General features: G+C 41.7%; 1 protein-coding gene across 2 annotated transcripts in view; it reads right to left on the bottom strand.

Annotated features, from left to right (window-relative positions):
- Positions 1–953: 953 nt before the first annotated feature.
- prr12b (proline rich 12b) overlaps positions 954–21,759 on the bottom strand; it is a 47,847-nt gene continuing 27,041 nt past the window's right edge. For both annotated transcript variants that reach the window (XM_088091205.1, XM_088091206.1), the window contains exons 7-16: positions 20,712–21,552; positions 19,807–20,417; positions 19,601–19,717; positions 17,731–17,864; positions 14,113–15,176; positions 13,893–14,012; positions 9,118–9,215; positions 8,855–8,986; positions 4,408–4,503; positions 954–2,057 (exon numbers count right to left, since the gene is read on the bottom strand). In XM_088091205.1, the coding sequence (XP_087947331.1) occupies positions 1,923–2,057; positions 4,408–4,503; positions 8,855–8,986; positions 9,118–9,215; positions 13,893–14,012; positions 14,113–15,176; positions 17,731–17,864; positions 19,601–19,717; positions 19,807–20,417; positions 20,712–21,552 (3,348 nt within the window). In that variant the 3' untranslated portion in view covers positions 954–1,922. The remainder of the gene's footprint in view (positions 2,058–4,407; positions 4,504–8,854; positions 8,987–9,117; positions 9,216–13,892; positions 14,013–14,112; positions 15,177–17,730; positions 17,865–19,600; positions 19,718–19,806; positions 20,418–20,711; positions 21,553–21,759) is intronic.

Here is a 21,759-nt window from a genome sequence, read left to right as displayed (position 1 = left end):
AGTTAGTTAAAGGCCTACCTCTGACTTTGAAGCAGCTCATTGGCCCTCGCCTACATGCCTGACTGAAGCAATCATCACAGTTCAGGTGTTATCAAACAGTATCCTACAGCAGTGACGTATTTCTGGCTCAGAGCTTTTATTTTGAAGTGCCATTTATGTTTATTTGTGTTATAAGCCAGCTTCTTGTTTACATTTTATGAAACGAAATTGAAGATTTGGTAATTTATCTAATGTGTGGACCTTGAACCAATGACTAAAGAGAAATGTGGACCAGTGGGGAGCCACTGTGCTACTGCATTATAAGCATGTTCAAAACTGTGATCAGATCTCATGTTGATCAGGATTTGCATCACGAGTTGTGCAAAATATATCAGGAGCAAGACTTTCCACCACGGCCCTTTCCACAACAGATTCCCCAGGTATGTAAAAGTATGCTATTCCCTTTGCGTCTCTCTCAACAAAGACCACAGCTGCTTCTTTAACCCTTTGAAACCCAGACCGGTGTCACTTTTCTTTTGCTGTGCTTATTTTGTGAGTATTTAAGCCTCTGAGGCCTCAGCTAATTGGGTTGATTTCTTTCAAAACCATGAAAACAAGGCAATGATCAACATGGTAAGAAATGTCCATGGTAAAAAATTTAGAAAATCTAAATTTAGAATGATCATAAATATATATTGAAAAGTATGTTCTATTTCATTTTTTCTTTCTAATTATCAGGTAATTTTCTTGCACTTTAATAATATTTTGCTCATTTTTGAGTAATATCTCCTGAAGTTGCTTGTTTTTGAAAGAAATCAAGCCAATTTGTTCAGATTTAAAAGGGTTAAGAAACTGGAAGCCTACTGGATTGACCTGCTGCCTCGTGGATCTTTTCGTGCAGCGTCTCTGTTTCAGCTCAGATCCATATGTTCCTGTGAAATGACTGGAGCACAAGGTGTTTTATTCATCATCACTTTTGTCATTTGAACCATTTTATTTCATTATGTCAAATACAGGAATTTCATGTACAGAAGAGCAACTGGGAACTAGAGAATGAAGTAGCTGTACAGTATTTACACATCAAAACAACAAAATTGCTCTGCAAGAATATCCTCTGAGAGGTCAAATGATAGGAAATATCAATCAACAACAAACAGATAAAAATGACTAACATTAAACACTGACATTTAAGCTTTTGGATCATTTCACCTCACACTTCCTTCAAGAAAGTCGTGCTTTATTTTTTTCATTCCACGTCTTAACAGGCATTAAATCCCCTCTGTCATTGTCTTTTGAAGAACAAACAGAAAAACACAGCTTGGTTTTAAATACATTTCCCATCAGTCTTCACTGCTTCCTGTGTGAGGCAGCTCAAACCACTCAGACTATCACATAGTCCTCCTTTCAACCCCAGACTGACCTCCCACACAGAGAGAAGCAGGCGGGCCATTTTACGTATATCCCTTTTAAACTTTTCTCAAAAATAATCACAGCAAACTATCCCATCTTAGGATGGTCCTTTTTGGAAATGTCCTTGTATAAATTATACAAAGCAGTCGTCAATACGTACGTAGAGACAACCTGTGTGTGTCTGTCAATATTCTGTAGATCTTGACAAAAAAATCTCTTTTGAAGTGCTGACCAAATTATCATGTGGTCCCTTTTGAGGAAAATCCATCACATTCACGTGGTTCACTATCCTCCATTTTTCAATATGGAAATAAAGAGCTTCTTTAAAATGGACTCAATAATAAAAACGAACACCTTAAAAGTTAAACCTTCGACAAACAGAGCAGCTGCGGCTGTTGTCAGTGAAGCCGTCACACTCCTGCAGCGTCCGCACAGCTTCTGCAGTGTGATTCTTCATTCTCACAGATTCCAGGTGCCTCCAACTGGTTAATACTGCGGCTGGGTGTGTGCGGGTGGAGGACACAGCTCCTCCTTCAGGCCTTTCCACTGAGGCTCAGCAGCTCCATGAAGGAGTTGAAGAGGCTCTCCAGCCAGCCTTGGTTAGCCATGCACTGCTGCACCACCTCCTCCTGGCCGGGGTCCTCGGCTGCCTGCTCGATGCTGTCCGTCTGCTCAGAACACAACACGTCAGTTATACACACACACACACACACACACACACACACACACACACAGCCACGGCCAGAACACAGCTCTGCACCAAACTAAACCAGAACAGTACAGATACACGACTGTACAACTGGATTATAATTAAAGGTGAGTTATTTCTGTGTTAGTGGGAGAGCAGCAAAGACAACGCCAAATGATTTCATACATCAAATTCCAAAGCATAAATGAACTGCAGTCCAACTACAGTCACAGCACAGGAGGCGTCATGCCTCCACTATTAACATATGCTTGGGGCTCTTATCAGCACCTTCCATATTTGCATGTAGCATCACAGGCTATCATATCTTGCATTTATTCATTTTATGTCCATTACTACTGAGGTTTCTACCATTTTTTCCCCCGTTTTTTGGGGGGGGAGTTTCTCCTTAGATGATGTGAGGGTCTAAGGGCCCCCTGAGGCAAACTGTGTGATGTGATAATGGGCTTTATAAATAAAAACTTAAATTGAATTGAATTGTTTCAGCGGTCCTGACAGCAAACGTTAATGACTCACTACAGGTAAAATAATGATTCCCCTTCTCAGATAAGATAACGCTTTTTCACACGACCATCTTTGTGTAAACATGTTTTAGGGCATAGTCACACATGTCCAGTGGTGGATGAAGTACCTGAAAGCCATGTTTGAATTAAAGAACAGATTTTTTTCTTTTTCACAAAAAAAATTACTTTGGTAGAAATTAAAGTCACCTGTTTGAATATTACTTGAGTAAAAGTCTTAAAGTAATATTTACTGAATTTAAGTATCAAAAGTAATTTTGTTATGTTAAATGTACTCAAGCATTTAAAGTAAAAGTACAAGTAATTGCTGTTAATTCAAAAAGCCAGTGGTCAAAATTTTGAGGATTCTGAAGCTAATTTCTTCTGAAAATAAATCCACTTTAATTAACACACACTCATATAGCTCTGTGCACAAAATGCGTTGTTTTTTAAAAAATTTTAACCAACATCAGCTCTTATTATAAATATCAAATTATTTTATTTTTTAAATGCTTTAAATGCCAGGTTTTTGTCACGATGTGCCTATGTCTTTAGATTGGAAAAAAAAAACACACAAACGAATTGCTTTCAATATACTAAATGCAAAGTAATTTTTTTTGATTATCACAGCAATCACACAATATGTCAATGATTAGCAGCAACATTGATTGTGACAGTGCACTGAGTGTAAACAGCATGTATTTTCTCCATGTGCTAAAGTGCTGTGGTAAAAATGACATCCCCAGGTGGAGAATATTAAAAATGACAAATTCCAAGGCAAAAGCTGGAAATTCCAAGATTAAACAAAAAATATGCAATCTTGCCAAAATCTATGACATATGCAAGAACACAGCCAAAATTATCAAAAAATGAAGGATGAAAAGCACATAAAATGCGCAGAATAGTCCCTAAGGCAGGCATGTCAAACTGGTCCACAGGGGGGCCGGTGTGGCTGCAGGTTTTGTTTCCAACCAAGTAGCAGCACACCAGACTTGACTCATTTAATCAATTGATCTCCGTCTTCAGACAGTTGATTGGTCAAACTGTGTGCTCTTGGTTGGTTGGCACAAAAACCTGCAGCCACACCGGCCCCCCTGTGGACCAGTTTGACATGCCTGCCCTAAGGGTTAAAGATGGAGTGCACATTTTACTTAAAGAAAAACAAAGTCTCCTTCACATCCCAAAGGACTTAAAGAAAACCTTAAAGCTCCAGGACTGCCACGCTGCAGTGAAGCAGTCAGATATCTGTCAAAAGTCTTTATCTCCTTGAATCATTACTCTCCCTCTCTGCTGTAGGACGGCATTTTCTGCTTCCATCATGAAGTCAGTCACACTGTTGAGAGGAATGTAGTCTAGGGATGCATCATAATAGATTATTTTGCGGACACGCTGATATAACAAATCATTTGGCTAATAACCAATATCGATATTGATATCTATACATTAACTTTTTCTCCCACCTAATTTTAATGATCATCTAACTCTGGACTTTGAGCTGAGAGGCCAAAAACCAATGGAGAACCCCAGGAACGAGTCCTAAAACCCAGGGATGAATCAGCATTTCAGCACCTCCGGTTCCCTCATCTTAAGGTCAAAGGGTTTTTGAATGTGTTTGTGGTTAGAAGCCTGAAATACAGTCTGTGATTATTACAAGCTGAAGAGACTTCTATGTTTGACCTCCAACATAATATCCTTCTGTAAATACCCAACTGTCAACTTTGAAGCTTTTATGTGTCTTAAAAAAGACGGCTGCTGGTGAGTGGCTAAATGACACTACAGAACATCATCACGCTGAACAGCAGCCAGCCTTACCTCCTTCTTGCAGTGCAGGAAGGTGTGATACTTGTAGTGGTGCAGGGAGTGATACAGACTGTAGATCCGACACGTTTCAATCGACAGCTTCAGATCCTGAAAAGGTTTTGGAAAAAAAACAGGTTTAAGATTTTTTCTCCAAGCACTTATTAGCAGGAGATCTTTCCTCCTGATGATTCCCACATTACTGAAAAAGCACGGCTGAAAATTAAAGCAACACTGACCTAAAAAAGGCACTAGTAACTAGTAAATAGTAACTAAAATAATAAATAACAACAGCAGATAGTGATGTTTCTTAATGCTTAATAATGAGTGCCAGCTGTCAATTATCTCAGGCTATTTTCTTTTGATAGAGATATATTTAAACTGCTCTTCAACAAAACACAAAGATAAAGAGTTAGCTCAGATAAATAACAAAGTTTTGCCTCCACCTTATTAGTATGGTGAATATAAAGTGTGTAAAGTGTGTGGTGCTCACAGTGTAGTGCCATGGCCAGACTCTGCCTGCTCCCCTAAAACCATATCTCTGACCTCTTTACCTCTGCCAATCTTTTGGCCCCACCCTTATCTCCACACCAACCTATACAGGAATCCTGGGAAATACCGGAACTAATTAGGTGACCATTACTGCGGTGGCATCTCCCTCCTCGTGCAAGCTGTACTGAGAAGGGTACAATTTTCTGCCTGCAATATTTGCTCAACCCATGAGGAGCTCAGGTCATTCTGGCCCTCTATCAGAGACCTGTAGGTGGCATAATCTTGACATATAAAACATTAATTTGTATTATTTTTTTTATTTTTTATTAATGTAAGTGGTCTGTAATGATTAACTCTTTATTGATTGTGCTAGCTAACATTAACTCGTACAGTAACTTTAGTAACGTTACATTACAGCACTTCATCACTTGATTATATGTACTATGTAAATTTGAATAACATTAGGATCCCCATCCAAACAAAGTCCCTTCATCAGTAACTGGGGGCCACTGCCTAACATCCAAGTCCCCATACTGCTGTCACCATAACATAATAGCGTTATAGTTTGATACTGTATCTATGGCCGTCACTGTCAGCAGGCAGCAGTCAACTGCCACAACAGTAATGGCGCTGCTAGATGGCCAAACACAAATTGGTTGCTGGATTCGTCTGTATGACTGTCTTTTCTCTTGGGCTCATGTGAAAAACTGCACCTGGAGCACAGCAACAATGGAGACCTGCTGGAACTTCTCAGCCTGCAGCCTGTTGGCCCCCAGGTCCATCTCGACAAACCAACCAGGTTGCCCCTCACTGAATAGTCCACAGCAGAGACCCAGAGTGTCCCTTATGTCCTGTCTGAGCCCAGCTGCTTCAGCTCATCCCAGAAACCCAGACCAGTATTCACCTCACCACTCACGCTCCTCAAACTGCTGCTGAGGGCAAAAAGACCTCATGATGAGTTCTGCCTGTGCCGTACATGCACCCGCAAGAAAGTCAGAGTTTAGAGAGGGTGCACAATAAAAAAGGGACACACAAACAAAATTAAAAGGTCCCCCACCATCATAAGGTCCCTTCCACCACATAGATTTCAATTCTGTGAGAAACTCTGCAGTTCACCAGCAGTAATTGACAGATGCGTCAGAGACTCATCAACTCTGGCTGCTTGTTTTCCTTCATGTGCTGCTGATTCAAGCAAATTCCATTTGAAGCAGAGAAGGACATGATTTCCTTTATCTGATTCATATAATACTGTGTGGTTATAGTGACAGTTTCAGTAAATTTGACAAAATATATTATTATAAAAGTTCCCCATTACAGCTCTAAGACACTCTGAATGTGCCCCTCATGTTTTGGTCCATTAGGAGTCACTGCTGAGCTTTAATCTGAACTCCTCACAGCTTTTACATTAGCCCTGTGCTGAGTTGCCAAGTTTGTCTGTTTTCTGGAAATGAGCTTTTCTGATGAGGAGTGACAGAGTGGGATATGAGTGATACCTGATCTGATGACCTGGCAACCCGCTGTACTTCACACTGTTAGCAAGCTGCCCCTCTGCCAGCGGTAGTGTTGTCTGAATGGTGATCAATGAATGGCAGTTTGAAGTAGTTAGTATTGTTATTTTAACATTTAGAATGTAAAACATCTTCCTTGGATATCACTAACATCAGTTACCTGATATTGCATTTAAATTTGATGTGTGTTGGATAATACATCTTTCCTCAGACATCTTTTAACTTTATGATAAAAATGTCCCCTAAATGGGATCTAGTGTTCTATAGTGATGTTAACTGTTGAGCTGTTCTGTGATAGATCCAAACATTCATTATCTTTGACGTTAGTGTAGGATTCATATTTGTTGAATTAATACCATCCTTACCTCTCCACTTTTTCAGGAGTGAATCAGGACTTCAGTTATTGGACATTATATTATTATGGACATTATATTGTGGGTAAATTAGCTACAACATGCCAAACTGATTCACTTTGTGAACTTCAGGCATCATTTTATCAGAAATCCTGTCAGCAGGCATGACCACAGAGCTGCCGGCTCTCGGGTGAACTTTACAGTATTACATGCATGTTCAAGGCGGGAATATTGTGTTGATATTGTACCTCCCTGTTCTGTTTATGCTGTATGATCACAGAATGGGGGGGGCAAAGAGGTCTCCACAGGAGGTATGGCGTCTGTACAACAGGACAGTTGGGCAAGATGAAAGTGATGTTAAATGTGCAACCCACTGTGGGAGATTTAAACAGCAGTTGTTAGCATTTAGTGGCTAACTCAGAGAAGAACAGTGGCTGTAAATGCACACAAACAATAAGATTCAGTAGCTCCTTGCCCTCCGAGCAGAGGACAAGATCAGCTGACATATAACAGGGACAGTTAATGCTTGTTACTGACATGTAATGCCACTGTTATTATTTAGAAATGGCTGTTGACACATATGTTATATGTCACAGAGAGGCTGCTGTCATGTTAAACGTCACACTTGAGATGCCTCTTTTGATTACACAATGCCAGATCCTATTAAAAGCACACACTGGAGTGGAATGAAGCCGTCATTTGGTTCTGTGTAAACATGTAAAGGAGGCGTAAAGAAGGGACTTAGTGGCAGCTCAACAGTGCCATCTCTGTAAAAAAAAGGGTTAGTGAACAGTAATGATCATCATCCACTCTTTCCACTTATTGGCCTAGAATAACCTTTGGACCTGCCTTTCCTCCTTCTCTCCATCCTGCTCCTCACGGACAACAAGTTGCAAGTATGCTTGGGCAGTATAATAGTATCAGTGTTTACCACAAAATGACAGTGTATGTGTGGCTGAAACTTTGTTTTTTCTCTTTAATCATTATCATATAATGATGCCACTCTGAAATACATTATTGTGGGTCCCTAAATGCAGTGCAACAGGCGTGACTTTCTTTCCTCCTCTGCAGCATTTGTCATTTGCAGCTGGATGATTAACCCGTCGATCCATTCACAGCTGATCAGACCACATCAATGGATGACAGGAGCTGTTTGCAGATGTTTGTAAGTAAAAGTAACATTTTAGATCCTTCAGAATGAACGGTTCACTTTCAATGCATCTGACATTGTGCTGCGATGTCGCTGCTGCAAGTGCACTATAAATATCCAAATAGTATACATATTACAGTAGCACTCTTAATTAACAGTCCAACTCCAAAAATCTAGAAGTGGCAGCAGATGATGTATTTGTGGCGTGCAGCTACAAATATATGAATATGTAAGAAACCCTGAGGTGTATCAGTACACATGTATATAAAAATCATGCATATAAAAATCCTGAAGGTATGTTTTTCAATACCGTCAGAAATCCAGGTTCTCCTCATTCTATTAAACTTATTGTATGTAGTGCATAGCAAGCACCACCAGAGCTCAGTCTCTGGTCTCTACAGGTGGAACAGGCAGCTGAATAAGGAAAATAGGCGTGAGAATATTACCCTGCATAACATTTTGTTGGTTTTTATTATGAATGTAGAAGTCCGAAAAGGTCACAGTAAGCAGCACACTCACCATCAGTGGTTAGGGGAGGTGTTAGTGCTGAACACTTACATCATCATATACTGTAAACCTTTCAGGGAGGCATGAAGGCAAAACATTACATACCTCCCAAGCCTTATTGTAAGATGGATATTGGCCTGTTTGAGATGGTTTCTTGGGTTTTCCTCTGGTCTTTATATGAACATGTGTCTAAAAACTGCATGACCAAAGTTCCATAATAACACGTGAGTGGGAGCTCAGAAAGCTTGTCAGAGGACATTAGAGCTTTGACCACCTCATTCCATATTGTTTTGTGTTTCCAAAGGTTAAGAATGAACTTCCACAGTGTCGTGCTGTTTCTGTGGCTAACTTCCTGCACCGCACAGCCACTGATTTTCCACATGTGAAATCTAAAGGACAGCAGCATGCATCACAGTTGAGAGAACTGCTCAGTGTGAGGGGCTCTCTCTGACCTGCTGCTTAGGAATACTCCTCTTGACCCGGTTGAGGGTTTTGCGGTTATAACCCTCCCCACCGAGGTGAACTCTGACAGCTCCAGATTCCAACGGGTCTGCAGTCATTTTGGGGAATATGTGTAGAGCCTCCTGGAGAGGAGAGCAGAATGTAGTCAGAGACATGAACACAGCTCAGGTTTAGTGGGGATGGGATTGGTGCTTCTGCCTGTGGTCTGAGGAGTGGATGTAAAACAGACTAGATGAGTGTGCAGAAGGTTTACCTGGTGCTGAACACTCATGTTGACTCTCCTCAACAACTTCTTCTTCTGTTCACTGAGCAGGCTGTCGATTTTCCTCATGGGGGGGAGGTACAACTCATCTGAGGAGTTAAAGAAGTACAACACTCATTGAAATCTTCCATTTGAATCACTGTCACTGGATATTATCAAAAGAAAGCTGCAAAGAAAGTTATAAGTAAAAGTACGTTCCATGCTTTTTTTAAATAATACAGTGCTGGCACTGGAAAAGGGGTTCCTCCAATTAACAGTAAATCTGCAATAAATGCATGTTGCCTGCACTTCTTTATCTAACCACTTCACTCACACATGCTCCATCTTAGCCCTCACTCATGATCACACATACCTGAACTCAATGCCAAACCTCATTACCTTCACAAATGGCAGAATCCATTATTGTGCAGCAGAGTGCTGAGGCATCAGACTTAGAGGTGCTGAGTCGTCTCAAGTGTGTTAAACTCCTACATGCCCAAATGCATGCAAGTTGAGTACTTGTACATGTTTTCTATTCCCCATGACTATATCACAATCTTTGTTTTACCATGCATTTTTGGGGAATATTGTGATAAGGGATTGTCATTAGGGTTTCCAAACTGGAAGTTTTTCACAGTTCAGTTCAGTTCACTTAGTTCTTAGAACTCTCCTTTTTGTTGTGTCTGCACCATCAAAACTGATTGTTGTTCTTAAAACGCCACTTTTAGAGACTTTTTCAGCTTCACCTATTTCTTTTTTTTTAATTTTCTTTTTACACAGAATGTATTCTGCATACAGCTAGTTCACAATAACTGAGTCAATTTTCCCTTTCAAAGCAGCATCTTTAAATCAAACATAAACTTCTTCCTCATTTTTTTACCTTGCATCAAAATAAAAAATAACCGTATTTAATTATATACACAAATAAAATTATGCCCCTGATATAGAGGTCATTTACTGTCTCCTGTACATTACGTTCTGTTAAACTAACATAGTTTTACCATGTTCCAGTGTAGCAGAAATAGAAAAATAAAATATACATATACATATAAAGGACAGAAACAGAACATTACAACTTGTGTAGCTATGAACTTTTTCTTCTAATGATGGACAATTCAAATAAAGTCTGCCTGGAGAACTTTTCCATCACATATATATTGTGTATAACCTCAACCCAGTGCTCAACCTTAGGTACGTCATTCTTCATCCAATTTATGGTAATCGCTTTTTTTGCTTGCAGTCAACATTATTCTGTAAATATGTTTGTCCTCTAATCTTGTAAAATCTATGTCCAGTTTCCCCAAATATAATACCTCAAATGTAAGTGGGAGGTCTACCTTCAGTATTTTATCCATGCACTTCTTAAGCTCCTGCCAGTAGCTGCAAATGGAGGGGCAACTCCAGAATACGTGGAAATGGTCAGCTTTATCAGCTCCACATAATCGCCAACACTTAGTGTCATGGTCCTTTGTCTGTGCTGGTGTTCTCAAAAATCTTATGATGTTCTTCCACCCATGTTCTCTCCAAGACAAGGAACAAGTTGTTCTCCACTGCTGTTCATTTATCTCTTCACATTCATCCACTGATATGACAATATTTGCCCCCCTCTCCCACCTCTCTTTTGTATATACTTTGTTATTTCCCTTTAAGTCTTCCACTCCCTTATATCATTTTGAAATAAGTTTTTTTTCCCCAGTCCCTGCCAGATGTATCTAGAGATCATTTCATCCCATTCCCTGAATTCAATATCTGTTTCCTCCACCGGTAGACTGGAAGAGTTACAGAAGCTTCGGCAGTACATTAATTTTTATCACCTCCACTCTTTGTGTAAAACTCATATAAGGTATCAGATTCCATCTGCTGATATCAGATTTAATTCTATTGAGTAATGGATCATAGTTGGTGGATTTTAATTGTCCTAAATCTTGAGGTAGATTAACTCCAAATATTTTATTGATTTTGATTCCCAGTTGAGCTTGTACTTGTCCCTAATTGCTTGGCGGTCTATAGCTGAAAGGAATAACTTGAGTTTTTGGAATATTTATTTTATAACCCGATAGGTGACCATAATCTGTAAGGGTTGTCATAAGTGCATCAAGGGACGTGTTCGGGCTTGATAAATATATTAGCACGTCATCAGCAAATAAAGCTATGTTTTGTATCCCTCCCCCCTTGTCTATACCTGTTATATTTTTATCCCAATTTTTATCTAATCCCACCACTACTGTCTCTATCTGATTTTTGATTACATGTTGCATTACATGTAGAGTGTGCCTGATATTGTCCTGCGTCTCTCTTTGTTTTATGAATTGCGTCTGGTCCGAGTGGATTATTTCTGGCAGAATTATTTCTAGACGTCTGGCTAAAATGGCTGTAAACAATCTGTAATCTTGATTAAGGACACTGATAGGTCTATAGCTGGAGCATTCCTGCTGATCCTTTCCCTACTTCTGAATTACAGAGATTATAGCTTCTCTCCATGAATGAGGAATTTCTCCCTCTGTCAACACCCTGTTAAATGCCTTCCGCAGAAGTGGGATTAATGTTACCTTAAGTGATCTGTACCATTGTGCGGTGTACCCGTCTGCACCCGGGGACTTGCCAGCCTTAAGATTTGAGATCGCCTTATTTATTTCCTCATCTGTAATTTCTGCCGTTAAAGCCAGATTCTGTTCTTCTGTTACTCTTGGTAAATTTAAGTTCTCTAAAAACTGGTCCATCTGAGTTTTGTTACTAGTTTTCGGTTGAGCATATAGATTTTTATAATACATTTCAAAGCACTTTTGAATTTCCCCTGTTTTGTCCACTGTTGATCCTGTATATGGGTCCTTTATTTTACAAATATTGTTTTTTCAGTATATATGCCAGCAATTTTGTTGATTTACCCCCCACTTCATAATATCTTTGTTTTATGAACAGTAGTTTTTTTGGATTTCCTGCATATAAATTTCATTTATTTTTTAATTTCCTGATTTATGTGCTCTTCCAATTTGTCTTTATGCTCTCTCGCGCCCCTCTCAATCCGTCATTCTGGTCTCGACCTGCTTCTGCAGCTCCATGAGCTCCAGCGTGGCTTCCTCCAGGTTCTAAGTGCGCTCCTCTGTTTCCTCAATCTGCTTCTCAGCATAATCTATCCTGTTGTTAGTCTTCCTAATATCATCTTTGATTTCTTTCAGGTTTTCAAAGTTCTCCCGGCGAAACTCATGTGTCTCTTGCAATATTGTTTCCAGGTCTGCGATACTTTTAGCAGGTCGTTGTGTTTCTTCTCCCTTTGGCTTGGTCTCGTTGCTAGCTTGGTTGTCCCTCTATCACCTGTTGACTCTGCTAGCTCATCAGGTAGCTCAGTAGTCTCCCGTTAATTCGGTTGACTCGCCTATTAGCTTAGCTGGCTCGTTATCTTGCTCTGTGTTCAAATTTGCGTTTTTACTCGACTTTTGATTTTTTCCTCTGGTCTTACTCATCACCACAACTACCACGTTCTTGCATTTATTGTCACTTTCTCAAACTGATAGGTTTATAGGGCCTTTTTAATCTTAATGTCTGGGAGCTCTCTTTTTAAGCTGCCGCCATGTTGGAGTTGGGCCGGAAGTCCCAGCTTCACCTACTTCAGAGTAAGTACTCTCAGCATAAGAGGAAACATGAGTAATGTAATACCCCTTTCCCACCAAAATTAGTGAATGTACTATTTAGAAGGCCCTCTATTAAAACAAAGCTGTCTATGCAGTACAAAGATGCAAATACCTAAAACTGGTGCTTCATGACCACAGAAAACACTTGTGCTCACAAGGTAGAAAACCTACAACTACCAGAATGAATGACCTGATCAGACCAAAACACACTCCTGCTGATGGGTGACATAATGTGGGAGGGTGTAGTGCCTCGTGCAAGGCTATGTGTAAGTGCCCCCGGAGGGGCCACACTTACACATCCAAACATCCACACTTTCAATCCAAACCTCTGCCTTTTGCTGCTCTCTCTCCCCCTTTCACACTAAAGCTGTCCTGTCAAATAAAGGCCAAAAAGCCCAAAAAATAATCTTAAAAAAAAAGGTGGCTGGTGATCCTGTATTCCAGTTAAACAGTAGTTTAAAACATGTTTCCCTCTCTCCCTCCCTGTATTTCTAATCATTTTGTTGTCTGCTGTAATCTAAATGTTTTTTTTGACATATATTGCACGTCTGTCCATCCTTGAGGAGTCATCCTTCTTCAGTTGCTCTTCCTGTGGTCTCTACCATTTTTTCCCTGTCATATGGTTTTTTTTGAAAGTTTTTCCTTAGTCGATGTGAGGGTCTAAGGACAGAGGGATGTCGTATGCTTTGCCCTCAGCGGCAAATTGTGAGTCATGACAATGAGCTTTATAAATAAGACTGAATTGAAACATTTGAGGTAAGAAATATGCAAATCAGCGACAGAATCTTGGTTTATATAAGAGAGAGGGGCGGCTAAGTCTCTTGATCAGCTCTATATTCTTTGTGTCTGCAGTGGTGGGTAATAGGAAAAAGCAAATGTACGACCTATGATTTCAGAAACAGCCGCAGAGTCAGTTCATCTATATATGCTAACCACACCGTTTTCGATACAAAGCTGGTTAAAAATAAGCATCGACCTGAAACTTTACAGCATGGCCAAAACTTGTCAGCAATACAGTCCCTGTTATGGTCCTTGGAAACCAACCAACCTGCATTGTGATCTTTGACAACAGTGAAAAGGCCACTCTGTCTCTGAAAAAGTCATTTTTTGTCTCAAATAGTTGACATTTTCAATGTGTTCCTTCATGTGAGTGCTCACCATCAGTGTCCTCCAGAGCTTGGATCATGTCGGGGTCGAGTGCTGTGCTGACCAGCATCTCCACATAGCTCCTGAACATCTCCCTCATGGCTCGGCTGTTAACTCCGGCCCGCACAGGTCCTGAAACACACAGCAGCTCCACTGAGGGCCCCACACAGAGCACACTGACCTGAGGAGATTTATCAACACACAGACACAAACACAAAAAACATCAGCTGACCTTCATCCTCACTGGGCAGCGAGGAGTCGGACTCAGAGGAGGAGGACGGCACCTCCTTCAGCCACTTCTTCCTCTTCTTGGGAGGAGGCTCAGCCTTGTCCTTTGAGGTCTTGGCTCTGGACCGCCGCTCCGCCTTCTTCTCTCCTCCTCTCTTCTCCTCCTTCAACCTTGTGAACTCCACTGTGCCATCTCTCCTCTCTCGCTCCTCTCTCTCCTTTTTCTCTTTCTCCTTCTCTCTTTCCCTCTCTCTTCCCTCCTTCTCTTTCTGTTCCCTCTCTCTTTCCCTCTGTTCTCTGTCTTTCTGCTCTCTCTCTCGCCGCTCCCTCTCCTGTTTCTCCTTTTCTCTCCACTCCCTTTCTCTCTTTTCTCTCTCTTTATCTGCTCTCTCCCTCTCTTGTTTCTCCCTCTCTTTTTGCTCTCTCTCCTCTCTCTCCCTTTCTCTTTGCTCCCTCTCATGTTTTTCATTTTCTTTCTGTTCTCTCTCCTGTATCTCCTTTTCTTTTTGCTCCTTCTCCTTCCACTCCCTCTCCTGTCTCTCCCTTTCTTTTCTCTCCCTCTCCTGTTTTTCCTTCTCTCGCTGCTCCCTGTTCCTTCTATCCCTCTCTTTCAGTTCTCTCTCTTTTTTGTCTCTCTCATATTCCCTTCTCTCCCTTTCCTTTTGCTCTTTCTCTCTTTTCTCCCTCTCTTTTTGCTCGTTCTCCCTTCTTTCGATCTCCCGCTCCTTCTCCAACTCCATTTCTTTCTCCTTTTCCCTACGCTCCCTCTCCTTTTGCTCTCTTTCCTCTTTCTCCCTCTCCACATTCTCCATTTCTTTCCTGTCTCTCTCCTTCTGCTCCCTCTCCTGTTTCTCCTTCTTTTTTTGCTCTCTTTCCTCTTTTTCTCTCCTCTCTCTCTCTTTATTTTCTTTTTCTACTTTCTCCCTGTGCTCCCTCTCTCTTTGCTCTTTTTCTCTTTCTCTCTGCTCCTTTAGCTCTCTCTCTTTCTGTCTCTCCTTGTCGTCTCTGTCCACTCGAGGTGGGGTTTGATTGTGAATGGCGGGCAGCTGTTTAGGTAGCGACTGTCGTCTGTCAGTCAGAGAGGTGAAGAAGAGGGACACAGTGTTAATGAAGCTTCCATGTCTGAGGGCAGTTCACAATCAGTTGACAAATGTTTCTCTAAATTTGGTTGAGATATGTGGCTGTAAAGTGACATTTCACTCCACCATCAGTAATTTAAAGTTTCCCTCTAACCTGTAGTTCTATTTATCAGTCTGCATTGTTTTGGTGTAAACTGCCGAGTGTTGAGATATCGGCCGTAAAGATGTCTGCCTTCTCTACAATGTAATGAAACAAGATTGGACTCGGCTTATGTCTTTGCCAGAAATCATGACCCCATTACTCGAGATAATCCACACACCTTGTTGTGAGCTGTTTCAGCCCTTGCTCATTCCGCAGTCATAAAAATACTGGTACTCTGACAGTGGTTTTGGCACAAGATCGTGATACCAAAAGGCACCTTTTGCATGTGCATAAAACATTGCTGGACGGCGTCAGGCGAGAACGCAGCCAGACAGAACTGTTCACAGTGTTGTTCAACAATCAGACTGCACCTGCTGCAACCACATGAAGCACATACGGTATATAAGAAGCACAAGGGCGCCTAAAGAGCAGTCAGGAAGGGTGGTGGATGAGTACAGTAAAACCTGGACTTTCATTTAGGAGTCTGGTAATCACTCCTCATCTGAATGTAACGTCTTTCTTCTACACCTTACCATGTGCTTCCTTCTCCTAATCCTTACCATCCCTGCCAGCATGTGCGTTTGTTGACGTCCCCATGTTTGTTGCCATGTGCTTTTGTTGTCTAAAGATAACCACGTAGAGTGTCATTCCACCATGTGCTTTTGTTGACATCAAAAAGAAGGATACCTAAAACATAATAATAGACCCAGAAGTCCACTGCATGTGATGACTGATGTTGACAAAATGTTGGCAGTTTCATCTGGAAACTATTTTTTTTCCTACCAAACTATAAACAGGAGGAAGTGTGCATCTACTCATGCATTCTTTTAACACAAAGATAATGGCTTTAACATGAAATATTGGCATCAGTCTACAATGAACTTTTCTGCCTATTTGACAGGCCGATATCATGAAACTTTAATTATGAGACTTAATTAGTTGAAATCAGTCAAATTGTCCCTGGTTTTGGCTTTTGTCAGAATTGTCTCAGAGGAAGCATCACCCAGTGCTGTTAATGTGGGATGAATTTTACAGTTTAATTAAAATTTGTCAAATAAGAATAAATATGGCCTGTATTACACACCTGTCCTGTCCTGTCAGCTGTACCTTTTACACAAATGTCAATCCTGTGATTGGATCCTACCTCTGCTGCCATCTTTAAAATACTTTTATTGTTTTGCCCAGTGACTCTGCACTTTTTGAAAAGGAATGTATTTAATGTATGAATCTGCCACCAGTGAGCTATCATGATAAGAAATGTTATAACATGTCAACTCCACTACAGGAGAGACTTGATGTTCTCTGCAATTAGGTGAAAAAACATATGTCCATATATCAGTATCTGCACTGGCAATCAGCAAAAGTGAGTCTCTGAATATTGACATATCAGATATCGGCAAAAATTGTTATGCTGGACTCAGTGTGTGTTCTGGAAGCCAGAGAGACATGAAGGGTGGAACATGTAACACAATAGCAGAGCCCTCTGGTGTGACACATAACATATGCTTCAGCAGTGCTTTTTAAAACAATAACAATGGTACAACATGGCAAGAAAAATCTGTTTTATGGCGGCTGTCTTTGTCCTCTGTTCAGAAGGTAAGGAGCTCCTGGACCTCATTGTTTTTTTACTTTGCAGACATTCACTGCCACCGCTCCTCATTGAGTTCACTGCAAACTGCTGCTAGCTGCTTCTGAAATGTCCCCGCGATGGGTTGCACGCATTACACACCTGTCCTGTCCTGCCAGCTGTACCTTTTACACAAATGTCAATCCTGTGATTGGATCCTACCTCTGCTGCCATCTTACAGATGAGACAACTCTGTTCCCTGATTGCATGATTGTACCTTTTATATAGAAAGGTGAGGCAGAATGATGGCTTCACATTCCTGCCTTAAACAGGCAGTGTAAAAGGGACCATGGACAAGAGGCTTGTGCTCATGACAGCTAAAGATTTAAACATTACTGTCGTCCTCCTGGTTAATCTGTAAAGTTAGCTATCTCAGTGGTGCTTGGTGAGCTAGCAGTAGATGCACGCCGACTTCTGTGTGTTGATACTGTGTGTAGTTTGGTAGAAAGAAAGTAGTTCCTACATATTGACACATTGCTATTAAGTTTTTCATATATATTTTTTCAGCACTTTGAATTAAGGCAGACACCTTTACAGCAGATATCTCTAACATTCTGCAACTCACACCAAAACAGTTCAGACTGATAAGTTGAACCACAGGTGAGAAGGAAAGTATATATTTTTCATGTTTTTAGTGAACTGTCCCTTAAATTTAGCTTCAGCTCAGATTCATGTAATATTTTCCAGATTGTTTAGTTGTTGAGTTTACCTTCATGGCCCTGCCTCTCTGTGACAATCAGTAACATTTGACAAAAAGTCAGACTGATTTCTTACCTCAGAGTGAGTCCGGCTCTGTGCCATGGCTTTCGAGAACACACTCTGACATAATCTTTTTTGTTGACATTCTCCAAGAACTTCACATATAAACGCTGGTAGCGCATTTTGGCATCACCAAAGTAACCCAGATACTGAAGAGAGAGACATGGGGCATAAGAAGTACAATTTAGTAAAAGTTATTGGTGCATATGATTACAATCTGATTATTTTACAAAGGGTTAAAATGAAGATCAATCAAACAGGCTATGCTTAAATATCCCAGAGTGCAGTGGGAATGAGTTGATTGAATTCTGAGAGTTAAATGACTATAACTGTTCATGTTTTTTATTACCACAACTCTGATTTTCTCGTATGCCTCCATGGTGAACATAGAATCCAAAAAGGTGAGCACTCTTCATTAATTTAAATAAACAAGGACCATGTTTAACAACAGCAAGACTACATCAAAGCATCTGTTAAACTGTCACAACTCATGTAGTACTCACAATCATCCAGTTGTATGCTCAGCACATTCAAAATATTCAAATTTTTACTAAAACATTATCACTTTACTCACTTTTAAACTCTGCTAAGGTACTGAGCCTATGACTGGATGAATGGCCATAGTCACATACAGACCAATATTATCCTATTGTTCCAAATATGAAAATCTGTATCAATAGCATATTGCATTTAAATATTCTGAATTAAGCCGTTTTCCGAATTTAGCATTTTCAGATTAAGACATGTGGTATATGCTAGTAATATTTGGGTTTTAGCAGCATTATTTGGACATGTAAACAGCCAATTCACAATATGTATCTCAACCGGGGCTTTTACTGCAGTTTGCGACACAGCCTGTTTGTTTACAATCAGCACTGTATGTTGTCATGAAGATATTGTACACAAGCTAACTTGGCAACATTTTTTTAGGTTGGGGTAGAGATGCATGCAGAAAAGCCCACATTTCTGGTCAGAAGGAGACATGCTCTTGCTTTAAACTGAATGGAAGACTTGGATATCAACAAGTTTATGAATATGCTCAGCTATTGCAACACAAACCTTTTCAAGGTGAAAGAATGAACCAGGAAGGCTGAGTTTGCATGATCAAACAAGTCCACCACCAGTAGGAAACTTTGAAAAAATCCTACTTTGATCCAAAGATACAAAATGACGTCCGGCTTTAGCAGTTCGAATTTTTTTGTATTTTTCTGCGATAAATGACATGTAAGGACACGTTAATCAGAGTATGCATGGCTCTATGTAAACAGGAGTATTAGTGGAATATTCATTTTCACTAGCCATGTAAACAGTTTAGGAGGAATATTAGCGTTTTCATAATACGAGCAATAAACCTGACTATTTTGTGCATGTAAATGCACTCACTGAGACTGGGTTTATGCTGCGAAAGGTGTGTGAGAGTTTGTAAACATGTTTTTATATAGTTTTGCTGTTGATAAACACGGTCAATGTTTATTTCAGTTGACGAAGAATATTTTGATGTATTTATTTGGGTTTTTTTTAATTTTTTTTTTTTAATTATTATTTATTTATTTATATCTTTAAATATTTTTTGCAAACTCCATTACCACGGAGGCATGAGTTCTTAATGAATTTAGTGTAACCCGCAGTGAGTCACTGATACACAGATGGTCATTTTGAGTGTGAAGTTTTCTTTTGAGATGAATTGGATTCTACCATCATCAGTCAAGATGATTTTAGTAAGTGAAGCCTTGGTGTGTACCACTCCACAGCTGCCATCGCGGATTTGTTTTAACCCCACAGAGAGCTATACACCAGCAGTTTTCTGCCTGATGTAGTTTAGTATTGATTATTGATTGAATCTGTGGGAGTCCTGAGTTGAATGTATATCTGAGGGAAAACTCACATTACTGGTTGCACAGAACTGCCTTTGACCGTCTTTGATCTCGGGGCTGAATTTCTGGAGCAAAGCTTTCTGCACCCTCCAGATGGGTGGGGGCTCCCGGCCTGTCTGCAGGGCCATCTGGAGACACAAACACACTCAGTTTATTCCACTAATGTTAGCTTTTTTATTCACCACACATGCCTCATGGGAGCTGCAGGGGGACTCACCTTAAGCATCCCGATGTCCTCCGTTCGGACGACAAACTCGTCCCGTTCACGGAAGATTCCCTCTCCTCCGCTCTCACTGTCCTCCTCCTCACTCTCCCCAGCTATGGCGGCGTCAGCCTGCTTCTTTGCCAGGTGGAGGGAGGTGAGACGCTGGGATGCTGGGGCCTCCTCAGGGGTTGGAGGTGATGGCGGGGGAGAGGATGATGATGAAGAGGGTGAGGAGGAAGCGGGTGAAGAGGGGGAAGCCTGCTCAGCTTCAGGCTCCTGGTCTTGATCAGAGGATGATGGTGGAGGTGTGGTGGATGGAGGGGGGATGGACTGGCCCAATGGGAGGTTGGAGAGGGGTGAGGATGGGATGGCTGGAGGGGAGGTGGAGGGAGGTGGGGAGGTGCCTGCAGTTGGAGCCGGTTGGTAGGAGGAATGCTGCTGCTGCTCAGACAGAGGATAAGTTGGATTTTCCTCTTCTTGTGCATCTTGCTGGACTGGCAGGTGCGAGGGGACAGAGAGACTCAGGGGAGGGAGGGGCGAGGGTGAGGAGTAGGTAGGTGAGGGGGAGATGGACGGTGATGGGGATGGAGGTGCAGGAGCAAGCGCAGGTCCTGAAGGAGAATCTAAAAGACAGGAAGAGGGGAGGAAATAGATAGACCACGTTTTTAAGGTGACATGAAATGACACTGGGATCACATTTTCATCCCATCATTAAGTCTGTTTGTGCACAAGCACGATTTTTAACCTTTTTCTTCTGCAGGTGCAGTTCCTTTAGCGCTGCACTGCAAGTCTGCAAGGCTGTTTTCATGCACTATCTGTACATCTGCCTTTGAAATGTAAAGCACCACCAGGGTTTAAGTGTGCAGAGGGGAGAGACCGTGTTAAAGAAATCTAACAGACAGAAACAGACACATTACCTTCAACCTTGGGAATCTCCAAAATCTGCATCTCAGACATCCTGTCCTCCTCTTCCTCCTCTTCCTCCTCCTGCTCCTCCTGCTCCTCAAGTGCTTCCTGCTGCAGATTCTCTGGACTTCTTATTGTCTCTTCATCGTCCGCAGTCTCCTCACCTCCCTCCTTCTCCTCCTCTGCTCCCTGCTCTGCCTCCCTCTCCTCTGCTTGTTCTCTGTTCGTCTGAGGAGAGACTGACTGTTGCTCCTCCTTGTCCTGTATGTGATCCTGTGTGTATGTGAGCACCTCCTCCTTTCCATCCTCCATGCTGGGGATGAGGGGAGGCATGGCAGGGAGAGGGGGGCTGGGCGCCGGCTCCTGGGGTGTGGGCGGGGATAAGGTGGGCGGGGCTTTGATCATGGCAGAAGCCATTGCAGCAGCCAGCGAGTGTGGGGTGTCATAGAGGGCAGAGATGGCAGACGAGATGCTCTTCTGCAGATCCTGGTTTTTACTGACTGAGTCCTCCTCGTCAGAGGAGAAGGAGGGCAGCGTCTCCAGGTTCCTCTTCAGCTCCTCATCCAGGGGCTTGCAGGGACTGGGACAGCCGCTGAGAGCCAGCTCCGCCCCCTCACCCTGCCCTCCCTCGCTGAAAGTTCCTGCAGGTTGCTGTGGAGGAGTTGGTGGGAGGGGAGGAGGAGGCGGGGATAAGGGCCTGATACCTCCCTTCAGAGAGGAGCAAGGGTTCAGGGACTCCTGCTCACCTTCATCATGTCCAAGTTCAAGGCCTGACTGTTTTTTGCCCGTCTTCAGAAAGTCCAGAAAAGAGGCCATGAAGCCAGGTTTGAAGTCGAAAGCTTTCTCATCAGCCTGCAAAGAGCAGAATCTCATCACTGATATGATGATGTCACTTCCTGTCCACTGAAAAGGACAGCTTTGCTCTTTACACTGCAAACTGTGTTCACCAGTAATCTGCTCTCAAGTTCAGTCAACAAGACATTAACTATAAAGCAGCATTTACTGAGTTTGTTTTTTACCACTAGGTGGCAGCAGAGCATCCTTAGCATAACTTTCACA

The sequence above is a fragment of the Plectropomus leopardus genome, chromosome 18, assembly GCF_026936395.1.
Source record: "Plectropomus leopardus strain MGB_pleo_1.0 chromosome 18, ASM2693639v1, whole genome shotgun sequence".
In the NCBI taxonomy this organism is placed as follows: domain Eukaryota; kingdom Metazoa; phylum Chordata; class Actinopteri; order Perciformes; family Serranidae; genus Plectropomus; species Plectropomus leopardus.
The sequence above is the reverse complement of the archived record's forward strand: the minus strand, read 5'-3'. Positions and strand labels throughout refer to the sequence as shown.